This window comes from Pinus tabuliformis, chromosome 6, assembly GCF_031772625.1.
Source record: "Pinus tabuliformis cultivar Carrire ecotype Pingquan chromosome 6, CPIR1, whole genome shotgun sequence".
NCBI lineage: Eukaryota > Viridiplantae > Streptophyta > Pinopsida > Pinales > Pinaceae > Pinus > Pinus tabuliformis.
This window is the reverse complement of record NC_142292.1, coordinates 1,115,001,494-1,115,016,793: the sequence shown is the minus strand read 5'-3', so window position 1 is coordinate 1,115,016,793 and position 15,300 is coordinate 1,115,001,494. Positions and strand designations below refer to the sequence as shown.

At 39.2% G+C, this 15,300-nt stretch overlaps 1 protein-coding gene across 6 annotated transcripts in view; it reads left to right on the top strand.

The window, feature by feature from the left end:
* Positions 1-4,615: 4,615 nt before the first annotated feature.
* LOC149262796 (F-box/LRR protein) overlaps positions 4,616-15,300 on the top strand; it is a 437,604-nt gene continuing 426,919 nt past the window's right edge. For 5 of the 6 annotated variants that reach the window (XM_089425227.1, XM_089425226.1, XM_089425236.1 and 2 more), the window contains exon 1: positions 4,616-4,973. In XM_089425227.1, the coding sequence (XP_089281353.1) occupies positions 4,779-4,973 (195 nt within the window). In that variant the 5' untranslated portion in view covers positions 4,616-4,778. Of the gene's footprint in view, positions 5,012-15,300 lie in introns of all 6 variants that reach the window. The other variant, XM_089425229.1, reaches the window with a different exon arrangement.

The following is a 15,300-nucleotide window of genomic DNA, read 5'->3' as shown; positions in this document are numbered from 1 at the left end:
CATTTATCATCTACCTAAACCAATTAAAGACATACGAAAATTAGCACTTAGTAACAAATTTTACCTCCATTGTAAAGTAGTGCAGTTTAGCTAGCATGGAGTGGTTTTAGGGTACACAAAGGGTAAAGTATGGTAAATGATGGTAAAAACAGTGGAATAGGATGTGAAAAATGGGTACAAAAGTAGGGCCCAACAATCATTTTGCCAAGAAAATGTTATAACATGGTAGAAGGTATGTCTAATTGCTCTTTGGATTTTGATTTTTGTGACCATTGTTTATATGGGAGTTAGAATCTGGTAAGACTATTCTCTAGTGCTAAAGGGCAAAGGGAATATTACAATTGGTGCACAATGATGTGTTTGGATCTATGTCGTTTCCATCATTGCCTAAATCTTTATTGTACGTCTCATATATACATGATTTTTTTAGGAGTATATGGATTTATTTCCTCGGGAAGAAATCTGAAGTCTCTAACAAATTCAAAGAATTTAAGGCTCTTGTGGAAAATTAGATATAGAGGAAACTTAAGGTGCCGAGGATAGATAAGGGTGGAGAATTTTGTGGGAATGAATTTGAAAAATTCTATAAGAATTGTGGTATAATGAGGCAAGAGACTACTACATACTCACCTCAACATATTGGAGTTGCAGAAAGGATGAACATAATATTGATGGAGAAAGTAAAGAGCATGCTCAATGGTGTTGTGTGAAGACAAAAATTCGAGGTAGAGTAGTGGAAACTACGCGTTACCTAGTAAATAGATCACCCTCATAAGTGTTGGATGACAATACTCCACAAGAAGTATGGGCTAGTAAGAAACCCTCTCTTATACATCTCAAGGTAGTTAACTATAATTCTTATGTTCATGTTCCAAAGGAGAATAGGAGCAAGTTAGATAAGAAAGTTAAAAATTGTATCTTTATTGGATATAAAGATGGTCTAGAATGTTACAAGCTTTGGAACCCAAAAACTAAGAAGGTTGTGTATGGTTGAGATGCAGTATTTAGAGAAATCAATGACGTTGTCAAAGAGGAAGTCCCACTAAGGGAGAAAGATCAAAGAAGATAAAGTTTAAATTGAAGGATGATGAACTCGACTCTACAGAAGAACAAGAATAAGAACCACATACTTTGATATTGAGAAGATCGATTTGAGAAAAAAGGCAGTCAAAAAGGTATATTCCACTTGATTTTTGTTCAAGTTTTGCTTTGTTTGTTAGTAGTGACGATCCTAAAATTGTTAGGGAGGAAATGAATTTAGAGGATGGCAAACTATAGAAAAAGGCCACAGTTGAAGAATCACAATCTTGGACAATAATAAGCGTTCAGATCTAGTGGAGTTGCCAATTGGAAGAAATCCCATTAGTAGCAAATGAGTGTTTAAGAAGAACTTGAATGTGGAAGACAAAGTCGATAAATAAAAAGCTCGGTTAGTAGCAAAAGGCTATTTATGGGTAGAGGGAATTGACTTTGATGAGATCTTTTCTCTCGTTGCCTAGTTGACTTCTATTAAATATGTTTTATCCATTGTTGTTGCTTTTGATTTTGAAGTAGAACAAATGAATGTGAAAATGGCATTCCTACATGGGGATTTGGAAGAAGAGATATACATGAAGTAGCCAAAAGGATTTGTAGTGAAGGGAAAAAAGGAGTTAGTATGCAGGCTGAAAAGATCCTTATATGGGTTAAAACAATCACCAAGTATATGGTATAAAAAAACGATACTTATGTATTGAGACTTGGCTTCATAAACAACAAAGTGGATCATTGTGTGTATTTCAAATTAGCTGGTGATTGTCTCATTTATTTGGCCTTGTATGTGGATGATATGACTAATTGGAAATGGTGAGGAAATCATTTATGAAGTGGAAACTTAGTTGTCCTCTAAATTTGACATCAAGGAGCTTGGCGCTGCAAATTCCATTTTGTGCATGGAAATTAAAAGAGATCGGGGAAAGATGAAACTCTAGTAAAATTAGAGGAAGTATGTCAAGACAATATTACAAAGGTTAACATGCATGAATGTAAACTGATAAAGGTCCCTATTTCCATATGTTTAAACTTATTTGCATATTAGTGTCTGAAGATGTAGAAAGAGGAAGAGGAAACACATATGCTAGTGTAGTTGGAAGTTTGATGTATGCAATGGTTTGTACTAGATTGAACATTGCACATGCAGTGGGAGTAGTGAGCAAGTATATGTCAAAACTAGGGAAGGGACTTTGGACAAAAGTAAACAGGGTTTTCAGGTATTTGTGGCACTACTAGTTATAGATTGTGCTACTAATATAGACCAAGATTGAACAAAGTGTTCGATGTACATGGCTTTGTTGATGCAAACTAGGTTGGAGTTCAAGATCAAGGAAAATTTACAAGTTGGTATGTGTTTAACATATTTGGAGGAGCAATCAACTGGACGAGCAAGAGAATTCATTATGGCACTCTCAATTATATAAGCTAAATACATGACAACCACTCATGCAAGCAAGGAAGTGGTATGGTTACAAAGTTTGTGTTTAAGTATTGGATTGGTATAATGAGATGTAAGGATAAATTGCGCTAGTCATAGTACAATGTTCCTAACAAATAACCCATTATATCATTATAAGACAAAGCACATTGATGTTCAATATTACTATGTGATGGATATGATTGAAGACAAGAAGGTGGACACTTTGATGAATGTTGTAGATTCATTAATAAGATTTATGAACACTGAGAAGCTTTCTCGGTGTAGAGAAACAATGGGCTCTATTACCATTGATTGTTGATCATGTACTCTTGCGAGTCCCTACATGTAAAGAAAACATGTAAGAGAATGTTGGGTACGTGTTATGTTCTTTGCACAACTACCTCCACGCATTGTACATTGCACAAGGCGTAGTTTGGGGGGGGGGGTCGCTGAGGGGCGAAATCCCCCCTATGTGTGGGTTTGGGGGAAACACCCTTAAAAATAATATTTTGGGCAACTTTTTGAGTATGTTTTTGGTGGTTTTTTGCACATGGTTATCACTTTTAGTGGTTTTGTGGCACATGGTGGTTTATCCCATGGTTTTGTAATTTCGGTTAAGAAACTACGATTGTATTCCAATCTAAGGAAAGTGGATTGAAAAATTTACGAATGCCATAGGATATATACATACATACAACAATATATATTGCAAAGAATGATATATTGAATTTTTTTTTTGGTTTTCCTTGTTTTGGGTTTCTAGGGTAAATCTCTATGTTGATGTGTTTGTGCACCAATGCATCTATTATGTTTTACCAAGAATATGATTGTACAAAATTAACTAAAAAGGGTTAAAACCTACATATCTATCTATAACTAAGCATCAACCTCATAAACACATAAAACATAGATAAAATCAAACCTCAAAATGCATAATGGTTTTGAATATTATGTGTTTATGAATCCATTATTACATGTTCGTTACAAACCTATTAACATGTGTGTTCATGTGTAATCTCTCTCCACCCCCTCCCACACAACCCCCCTCCCCCCAACCCCTCTCTCGTCAAAAGGTGACATAACCTATCCTAACTCAATTTTAATGGGTAGTGAGGACATTGTCATTATCAACATGTAAATGTGTACTAGCTCATTATTGTTGTTTAAGGAAAATCATGCCACTTAAGGTGACTCATTGACAATTCATAAGGGGGCAAACATTTGCCTCCCCCACTCCCCCCAAGATGTCTCTGCTTCTTGGCTAGTTAATATGTTTCCTTACATCCAAGGAAGATGAGCTCTTTGCCAATCAACAACATTTTAGGTCTTACTCCAAGGTAGAAGGTGATTCCAACCTAGATAATGTTCAAAAGAAAACCAATTTTTCCTTCTAGTTGTGAGGAGCCTACTTACATTAGGGTCATGTATGTTTTAGCAATACTTAGCCTTAATTTCATTCATGTAACTAGATACTACCTTCATTGAAATTTCACCTTTTAGTCCAATAAAATTTAATTTAAATGTTTAAGTTGTTTGCTCAAATGTTGGGAGGTAGGTCTCACATTCTCACTACCTAGGTTGAAAATCCTCGTTGAGACTTTGGTACATTGTGATAAGGCTAGAAGGATAAACACTTGCTTGAGTGAGATCCCCTCACAGTTGTGATTTTGGATGTCTTTACCCTTGTTAAGTCATAAGTTACCCCCGACACATTAGCTTACTATTTATTAACATTAGCCTAAGTCATTATAATGACAACTAACCAAAGTCAATGCTAAACTTCACATCGACGCTCATAATAATTGGCGTTGTCTATTCAAAATACAATTTTTCTCTAACGACCATTTCTTGTCGGAATCTAACCATTTTTTTCTTCTTCAAAAAATCTGAGTGTGAGAGTGTTTGAAATGTTTTTTTGATATTTGAGACTGGAAATAGATTCAAACATTCAAAAATTTCTTACATCCCCAAAATCCTGAAACTTGACCAGTGTAACCCAGATTTCCAAAACAATCCACTAAATTATATCAAAATCAAGCTGAAATTTAGTTTATTTTCCAAACCAAAACATCGCCTCATTAAACTAAACGGTCCTAATTTACCACATCCCCACGTTTAAAGTTAAAACTAAATGCTTGAAATTAAAAACAAAAACAAAACACCGTGATTCGACGTAAGGGTGTCCAGGAGATTTTTGTTGGTAGCGATAGTCTTCCCGAGTTCCCTGCACGCATTCCATGGGAATGAATTAGAAGGGCTCGGATCAATTTGTTTTTTTAATTTTTTGGTGACACACAGACATTGCAGTGCGAAGACGAGTGCAAAGATGAGTTGGAGAAGCAAGTGGAGTTCAATGTCGAAATGTTTGGGTGAAGATGTGATAATTGACATAATGAAGAGGCTTCCGGCTAAATCCGTGGCCTTTGCGGCGTGCGTCTGCCGCAGCTGGCGTAACCATGCCGCCAACATCCTCTCTACTCCGAAATTAACGTCGGCGCTCTCTCAGAATCCACAATTGGAGGTCATTTCTAACGCCCTTTTCCGGACGATTTTACTCAGGCATGCATTTCACCCAACGCTATTCATTTGTATCAGAATTCATTTCCCCCTGAATTATCAGAATTTACCTTTTAGGATGATTCGTCACCATTTTATTTTTCGGATGAACCCCTAATTAATCATTCGAACAATCAGTGGTGCACTGCCCCCAACTGACGATTATAGAAAACCACATATGGAGCTAAAGCTGGCCTCCATCCGCATCCCGGTAGGACCTAGAAAATTTATAGCTAAACATAGGGGATGGTAAATTTCATGAACAGATTCTACTTATTCCAGCCTTTACCACTGATCCAACTGCGACCGCGGGTATCCGGCGCGCAACCTCGAGTGCACCAGAAAACGCCCATCTTGCGCACCGGCCGCTTCTATCCAGACCACCTCAACAGCCCCAGTTATATGCAAACAGCCTAAGACCGCGTCACGCAGCCCCCCGGGTCCAGGGGGCATCGCTGCTGACGGTGGGTTATAGGGGTAGCACCACTGTGGGGTCGAGGCAGCAGCTCCTCTGAGCCCTTAAAAATTTCTACACCATTTGGTGCCACCGAATTACAGCTGCGCACACCAAATTCTAGCCTGTACATCTCAACACTCTGCACACTTCAGCAGTCTGTGTACACACTCAACAACTACACACTGCAGCGGTCTTCTTAACATCTGCCCTCCCTGTCACCAATATGAGATAAATTTTATCAATTTTAAGAAATGACCACAAGATCAGGTCAATGAGACTATAGAGAGATGTCCAGTTTGAGAACAATGTGGCAGTGCAAAAGTAAGTCCTAAAAATGCTGAGAGCAAAAGGGAAAAATAAGTGGAGAAAAACCCCGAAAATAGTACCTCATAAGTTAGCATCTAGGTAGGTGAATCTCTGAACCTAGTAACCAAGACTGTTACACATGTGCAGCAATAGCAGTCCAACAACAGTACGTGGTGTGCTAGGAGATGTATGTACACAGTTACAGAACAAAACCGCCTTTGGCACCTGGATGACATTTTGTAAATCAAGTGTATTCCCATATATAGAATATATCATATGAAGCATAGAAGATGGAATAGAATAGCTAATCATTCTCTTTTATATGTTGATGATTTATTTTTGATAGGTGGGGAGGTTCTTATTCTCGAGTGTAAGAGGGAGCTAGCCTCTGAATTTGAAATGAAAGACCTTGGTTTGATGCACTATTTGCTGGGCTTAGAGGTGTGGCAGAGACCTGGTGAGATTTTCCTTTCTCAAGGGAAACATGTTGTCAAGATATTATTTGGTCTGGTGGAATGCAAGTCGAAGGCCACACCAATGCAGATGGACTTCAAAAAGCTATGTGGTGAAGTTGCGAGACCTGACTTGGCAAATCCTTTTGAGTATCGAGAATTGATTGGGACACTGATGTTCTTAGTGAACACTAGACCGAACATATGTTTTGCTGTCAACACTCCGAGTTAATTTATGACTGAGCCTCTACACGCACATTGGGTTGCTGCTAAACATGCGTTGAGATACCTACATGGGACTATTAATCTTGGATTGAGATATACTGCTAAAGATGTAAGATTTCATGGATACACTGATGCTAATTGAGCCGAAAATATAGTTGACAGGAAGAGCACATCAGGGTGTTGTTTTAGCTCCACCATGATATCTTGGATGAGTAAGAAGCAGAAGTCTGTTATCCTTAGTACGATCAAAGTACATTGCTGCTAGCATGGTTAGTTGTGAGGTAGTATGTTTGAGGAAGCTCTTTGGAGAGCTGTTTGAGTAGGTACTAGATGCGACAATGATATATTGCAACAACAAGAGTGGGATCCGACTTTCAGAGAATCTCGTGTTCCACTATATCCGAGATATGGTACAGATAGGCACTGTAAGACTCCATCACACATTTCGACTGATGAGCAAATAACAGACACTCTTACCGAGCCTTTGCCGAAAGGGAAGTTCTTGGTCTTCAAAGAGCAGTTTGGATTGATGGATGTGACCCTCCCAGAAAAGGGTCATGGTTGATTGAGAACACTGAGTTATGCTCTTCCGCCTTGTTTAAGCTCCCAGGGTGGGAATGGAGTCGGAGAACTCCTAGGGTTGAGGGAACTCATGGACAATAGGTGTGTCTGATCCTTATCTCATCGTAAGTGTGTATCTCCCCTTATCAATGTGGGGTTATGTCTAATCCTTACCAGAAATGATAAGTGTGTATCTCCCCCTGCTGTCAAGTCTGGACTTGACCAACTATACCCCAGTATGCATCCTACCCACAAGCTGGGCTTGTCGGGATTGCCACCCATCTGGCCAATGGGTGAGGAGACTTGGGTGTGTCTGATCCTTACCACTTGTTGTAAGTGTGTATCTACCCCAAGTGATGGGATGTAGGTGTTTTACCACTTGACCCTTGAGGGTCAAGATGGGAAGATCAGAGGACAATAGGATAGACTGTGATCCTTACCTCTCATGGTAAGTAGTATCCTGCCTATTGTCATTGAATATAGTGTGGTGGATTGATATCCCCTTTGATGATTCTTCTCCTTTAGATTGAGTGTTCAGTAGACGAGCAAATACAAGATATGATATGATACAATGTTGATGACGACAAGACATCTGAGATGAGACTTATGATGCAGTCATAAATTCTTCCCTAGCTGAGAGGGAGTTTTGAAAATTGGCAACTGAGGGAGAAATTCCCTCCTTGGAGAAGTCCTTCTCACTCTAAGGAGACCCCTCTAGCCCTTGGAAAAATTAATTTTCCACATAGGAAAATATTATTTTTAGTGTTGGTCCATGTTACAATAAAAAAGTACAAGTTGGCTTGGAAGAGAAAATTCATCCATCACATCCACATATAAATATACCTAAGGTCACATCACTTGGAGGCATCACATCACACATCATTCCTTCTTCATTTGGTTTGATCTTCTCTGAAAATTGCAGGTCCGAGTTCACATGTGTGAGGGGAGAGAGAGACTTTTGTTGACCAGCATTGACCTTTTGTTTTGGGATTGTTTTGACCAGCTTATACTTGGATTTTATGTGGGATATTTTGACTTAGTTTGACCACACTTTTTGATTGTCTTGGAGGCTGAGCTTGAGGAGACTTTGTCAAAGAATTTTTGGGCATGCGTTGCATGATTTGACCGTAGGTCTGGTTAGGGTTTGACTGCAAACTTTCTCTCTCCTTTGACCGAGAGTTTGACACTATTTTAACTAGGTTTCACTGAAGGAAGAAGGCCGCACAGTTTGATTGGTTGATCGAACTGTTTGAGAGCAGATTTGACCATTGACCAAGGATTGGTTAGGGCTGCTATTGACTTTGACAGAAAATTACAGAATTGAAGTTTGACTAGATTTGACTTTTACGCTGTGATAATTGATTGGTTGACTTGGTTTGTCAAGGCTTTGACATTTGACTAGTTGTTGATGTACTTGGACTATGTATCTCTCTGCTAAACATTTGATGAACATCTAATAGAAGAAGAATCTGGTTAGGGTTTTCCCTCTTGTGAGGTTTTTCCCTAGTCTTTGACCAAAAATCTCTGTGTATTGTTCTTAGCTGTCTTCAGTTCTATTGTGCATATTGTTTACTGTTCTATCTACAATTGCTTATTGTTATTAGGTGATTGGAAATAATTGGATAAAGTGATCACTAAAGAAGAAGAAATTGTCTAAAGTAATTGTTGCAGCATTGACCATTGCGAAATTAACATCCTTACATGAAACCCTTCCAATGGGGTAGAAATGCTTTTCTCTCTTGGCCCTACAAAGCATGTTCTAGCAATCTCTACCTAAGTGTTGAATTTTTGTAGCCATGGTAAGTCTTCATAATTTATATCTTAGCCCTTGTAATGTATAAAGAATTTGTAAGACATGTTCTTCATGTCATTTTGATTATTTAGCCTTTGAAAGAATTTATGTAAGACATGTTTTTCATGTCGGATTTAAAAGAGAAATTTCAAAATTTGAATTTTGAATTTTTGGCTCCAAAATAGTCAAGTTGCCCCCGCTCAAGTCAAGTTGGCCTATTTAAGAGACACACCCATTTTGGATAGGCAGATCACTATATAAAGGCATTTGACCTCCTCCACAAAGGCACCATTCGACCTCTCACAAGAAAGATAGTTTATGGGCATCCAAGCAAAGGAAAAGAAGAACAAGAAGGACAAAAAGAAGGAAGAAGATCTCTCTCTCTCTAATTCACGTTTCTCTCTCCAGACCTCGCACGTGTGACTTTTTGAGCAACAATTTTTTGGGCAGGTCGAAATTTTGGAGGGCCGAGTTTTTTGGGCATAATTTGGAGGTCGAAATTCGGCCTAGGGTAGATAAGATCAAAGTGAGTTGTTGGGTAGATTGGGAGGCTTGACTTGAGGGCTGTTGACCAAGTTTGACCATAAGCATTGTTGGTCTATTTGACGTCATAGTTGACTAGTTTCATTAGATGTATATCTTGTTGAATTGAAGATTTTCTCTAAGACCCCACATAGAGGATCACGACTTTTTTCAGGATACTACCTTCAGACAAGGGCACCAAGAGATCGATTGATACTAGTACGTATCTAGACTCTAGATCAGTGAGGATCCGTGGGACCTCACCCTGCCACACGAGATCTCAGCAGCAGTTCCGTCTCAGATCCGTTCCTGGGAGACGAACTAGGTCCTCCAACATTCAACAACGTGTGAACCCCCCAGGAAACGATTTAGTGGACAGTCTGCACTTGCCATCGGCTCTTCATCGGGCCAACAAACTTTGTTGAGTTTCTTTAGTGTTATTCATTCAGCCTCAGATGTTAGGAGAGATGGGTCTGATCCTCAGACCTATTAGCTCCTGAATCTTCTCTGCCAGGGCCAAATGTTGATTTACTTCATGCATTGTATCTTTTATAGGAGACCGTTTGGTTCTCCCGCTTTGTATATACATCAATGTACTCAACAGTCCCTTTGACCTACTTTGTGATCATTAGTTGGACATAAATATAATTATCTTATCTTATCTTATCTTATCTAAGAAGGTTGCTGGGTTTTTCTCCCAAGTGGGTTTTCCTAGGGTAAATCTTGTGTTCTCTTTGTGCATTGTGATCTCTACTGTCCTTATGGTTTTATGGTTGAATATTTGAAGTGTAATTGCTTAATGATAAACTGGAATTGTTAAAAGAAGATCTATATCATTTGAAGTAATTATCAATGTTTCAAAAATATTGTGCTTGTATCTATTGCACTTTAAAACTCAACATGGTATCAGAGCTTAAGTGATGAAAAGGACATTGAGATCACTCTTGATGAAGCTTTGGTAAGAGATCACTCTTAAGGAAGACCTCTATCTAGAAACTGCCTAGAAAATTTCCGCTCAAAAAGTCACACATACGAGGTGCAGAGAGAGAAATGCGCGTTAGAGAAAGAGGGATGTTGAAAGTATAGCGAGTGAAGGTCTTTTGGCTTGTGCCTTAGCCACTGAAGACCTCAATTTGTCTTTTCTCTAGCATGGTGCGGATTCATTAGTTAGACTTTAGTTTCATGTGTACTGTTGGAGCTTTAGTTACGTGGAGTCTTCTTCAATTTGATTACAGAACAAAGTGGCAGTTACAACTTCAGTTAGAATGAGTTAGTCTTCAGTCTTGATTGAAGGGAGAACGAGTTAAGACTCCAAGTGTTGATTGGAGAGAGAATCAGTTGAACTCTCAGTTAACTTGCAATTAGAACTCAAGCTTCTAAATTGAGCTAGGCCACTTGCATGCTCGAATTGGGTCTATAAAGGGGAGGACGAAGGCACTGGATAATCACAGGTTTGTGAGATCATCTTTGATTGCGGAGTGCGTATTCTTGAGGAGCAAGTGCGCTAAAGAATAGGAGTAGATTTGCGCTAGGAAATAGGGCCTCATGTGCGCTAGGACATAGGAGGCCTAGTGCGCAAGGAAATAGAGGTAGGAAGTGCGCAATGAAATAGGAGTAGGATTAGGAGATTTGCAAGGCAAGTCAAGGTAATTCAACAAGAGAACAAGTGTGTTCTTAGAGATAGATTGCTAGTTGCAAGAAGCAGCGTTAGATCCAATTTCTCAAGAAAAATCAATAAAATACCACTACAAAGAAAGCAGGTTTTTCCATTTGGATTCCTGGGTAAACAAGCGTGTCAATTTGTGTGCATTTGTTTTTATCTTGATCATTTTCTGCTCCTTATAAATTGTTAAGAAACTATGTATCTTGGTGAAAGTAAACTTGGTCTCTGTTTTTAGTAATTCATCTAAGTAGCTGCAAAGTTTCAAGAAAAAATTAATTTTAGCACTTGTAATGTATAAAGAATTTGTAAGACATGTTCTTCATGCCATTTTGATTATTTATCCCTTGAAAGAATTCATATAAGACATGTTTTTCATGCTGGTTTTAAAAGAGAAAATTTTGAAATATGATATTTGAATTTTTGGCTCCAAAATAGTCAAATCGGCCCTCCCTCAAGTCAAGTCAAACTAGTGAAGAGACACATCCATTCTAGATAGGCAGATCACTATATAAAGGCATTCAACCTCCTCCACAAATGCACCATTCGACCTATCACAAGAAAGACAATTTCTGGGGATCCAAGCGAAGGACAAGAAGAACAAGTACGAAAAGGATGAAGATCTTTCTCTCTCTCTAACTCACATTTCTCTCTCTAGACCTTGCACACATGACTTTCTGAGTAGCAGTTTTCTGGGCAGGTCGAAATTTTGGGCAGGGTTTGGGTAGGCCAAAATTGGGAGGCTTGACTTGAGCGCTGTTCATTAGGTTTGACCATAAGCATCGTTGGTATGTTTGATCTCATAACTGACTAGGTGCATTAGATGTATCTCTTGCTGAAGTGAAGAATTTCTCTAAGATGAAGGTTGTTGGGTTTTTCCCCCAAGTGGGTTTTCCCAGGGCAAATCTTGTGTTCTTTTTGTGCATTGTGATATCTATTGTCCTTATGGTTTTATGGTTGAATTTCTGAAGTGTAATTGCTTAATGATAAACTAGAATTGTTAAAAGAAGATCTATCTCATTTGAAGTAATTGCCAGTGCTTGTGCTTGTATCTATTGCACTTGAAAACTCAACATGGTATCAAAGCTTAGGTGATAAAAAGGACATTGAGATCACTCTTGAAGAAGCTTTGGTAAGAGATAACTCTTAAGGAAGACCTATATCTACAATCTGTTTGCTTGTCTATGACAATGGGTTCCCGTATGAAGGCAAAAGGAAACTTAGAAGGAGCTACAAACTTTAGGGATTGGAAAACAAGGATTGACCTTCTTCTTGCAAAGGAAGATCTCTTGGGTATTGTGAAAGGCAAGGTCATTGAACCAAAAAAAGATGAAGAGAAGTTAAAATTTGAGAAAGATGATATTACAACTAGAAGTATCATTGTAGATTCCGTTAGAGATCATTTGATCTCATATATCGCAAATCTTGACTCTTCAAAGAAAATATATGATGCCCTAATTGGATTGTACACTATCAACAATATTGGTCAAGCAATGAGTTTGAAGAATGCGCTTCGTGATGTTAGAATGGCAAGGAATGATACTATATCCTCATATTTTATGAGGATTTCTCAATTGAGAGATCAACTTCAAGCGATTGAAGTCATTCCTGAAAATGAACTAGTGACTACAACACTTAATGGTTTAACTGAATCATGGGACTAATTTGCAACAAGAATATGTGCTAGAAAAGAAGCTCCAAACTTTGATGAACTATGGACAACATGTACTCAAGAAGAACCAAGACTCATGTCAAGAAGAAGGATTCAAAGATTCGAAGAAGGTGACTCAAGCATATGCAACACGTTTCAAGAAGGGTGGAAGAAGTTTGGTTTCCAAAGAAGAAATGGAGGGAAGAAGAAATGAAGGAAGAAGCCCCGAAGAAAGAAGATCTGCCCCTCAAGGAAAGAGAGATATGTCAAAAGTTCAATGCTATCAGTGTCACAAATTTGGTCACTTCATACATGATTGTCCTAAAAGATCAAATGATTGAAAGAGAAAAGGAAAGCAACATGCCACTGCAATAGATTTTGATGAACTTCCAAAGAGACCTAAGAATGAAAATCCAAGTAATAAAGAATTTTTCTATTTCTCTGCTCTTACTGGTTTTGTTGTAGATAGTGAAGACTTGTGGCTAGTAGATAGTGGTGCCTCAAGGCACATGACGAGAGATTGAGACAACATCACGAGTCTAATGTAAAGAAGATTATCACAAAAGGTGGAACTTGGAGACAACAAAAATTATATAGTCGAAGACATTAGGAAGACATCCATTGAGCGAGAACCATGTGATAATGTTCATCTTAGCAACATATTATATGTACCAAGTTTGAAGAAGAATTTGGTTTCTTTTTCATGCTTTGAAGATAACGGAGATAGAGTAGTATTTGTTGATGGAAAAGTTCTTGTTTGGCCGAAAGGCTCTAGTGTAGATTACGCTAGAATAATTGGAGTTTGTGAAGGAAGGTTGTGTAGACTTTTGAAGCAACCTATTCAAGTGCTTGTGAATAATGATATTATAAATGTGAGCTTTGGCATAGAAGATATGATTGTTACCCACCACAAGTGGGTGACACCCATATGAAATTTTTTCCTCCTAGATTGTATTCAGTCGATAGCTAGGAACCACTTGCAGCCACCAGATAGCTCGATGTGCCACCATCTCTGCCACCTAAGCCAACTGTTATGTGCCCTCGCCCATCTGTTATGATCCTATGTTTGAAGGTGGGTCTTCCAACCCTGAAGGTATGGCTTTTATTATGTACTTGGGGTATTTTTGCTTACTTATCATGGACACATATGGGCATGGATTAGTGGGGGGATTTAGCGGAAAGAATGGGCTTGGTTTGTACTGTTGTCTGATTTGGTGGTTAGTCTTGTATCTTAGTCCTATGGGATCTCCTCTAATGGCTAGTTGCTTTAGGAGTGGCACTACATGGGAAAACCCAATTTTGGTTGCGTGGTCCCGCTTCACGACACCACATATATCACTCTCCTCTGCTCATTGTAATCCCTTTTCACATATTTCCCATTCGGGTCCACATTTGTCCATTGGGTCCACAAGGAGTTAGCCTCTCCCTCCCCTTGTCCACACTTTGGGTCGGGCCTAGAATGATGTCCTGGAGGTTGATGTGGCTAAAAAGAAAGTTAAATGCATAATTTGGCCACTTACAACAGGAAATGTACCATAAAATGCATAAAAATTTAGCACGTGGGCAAAGCCAAACATTAGCTTTACCCCTTTTATTATGGTCATCACCTTGGCTCTTAGGGCCCATTATATGAGTCCCCTGCATCATTAAGGAACCCATGATTGTCCCAACCCCTGGTGGGTGATGAAATGACCAACCTTAAGGGGGTTATCCACTGTTATATCATGCTCTAATTCCTTGGCGGTTAAATACAATAAAATCAATAAAAGGCAAAAGGCTTATGAAGAAGGGTGGAAAAACAAAGGCCAGGTTAACTCATGTACCACGATTACTCCCTCCTACATTTATACACCCAAGTGTGGGCTTCCCTCATTATAGATACCCTTGTACCATGGCATGTGGCTTGGAGCCTTTCTTGTTGCCCCACTCCATTCCATCATTATCTCATATGACACTTGCCATCTTACAGATGTACCATGGACCTGTCACTCCCTTAGAGGTTGAAACCACCCAATAGGGTCCTTGATTAACCTCCTTCTTGAGCCTGGGGACACTTGTACATTCTAAAGCCCATTACGGAAGGGCATGCCACTATGAAGTGCCCACTTGGTTCCATGAAGTTCATTTGCTCAATTGCACTAATGATTTGTTGTACTGGAAGGCGAGGAGACACATTGGATCTTATATATGATTGCAGATGGGTTTTCATCTTGGGGTTTGGTCTCCCTATATGAGATCCAAGCCTTCTAGGGGGTCTTGATGGCACTTGTAGGGTGAGCATTGAGAGCCATGGGCCTCCACTACAACAAAGAGCAGATAGCCACGCCATGGGATCCTTCAACACCACTTATTGCTTGCTCGTGTCCTACTTATTCGATGATGATGATGCACTTGAACCACCTCTCCAAGCTGACTACACACTTGCAACACACACTTGGCAGCTGATCTAGGGCCCAGATGGAGTTTTGTCTCACCTAGGAAGACAAGGGAGGACTTGCATCATTGTTCCAACACTTACAGATGGAGCACAGACTTGTTCAATCCAGTTGAAGACCCATGAGGACATTATTTGTGCCCCCACAACCACTTGGAGCACCACAAGTCGTTTGCTTGGAGATCAAGGGGCCACCCCCTTCATCACTGTTATTGGAGCCCTCCTATTCATT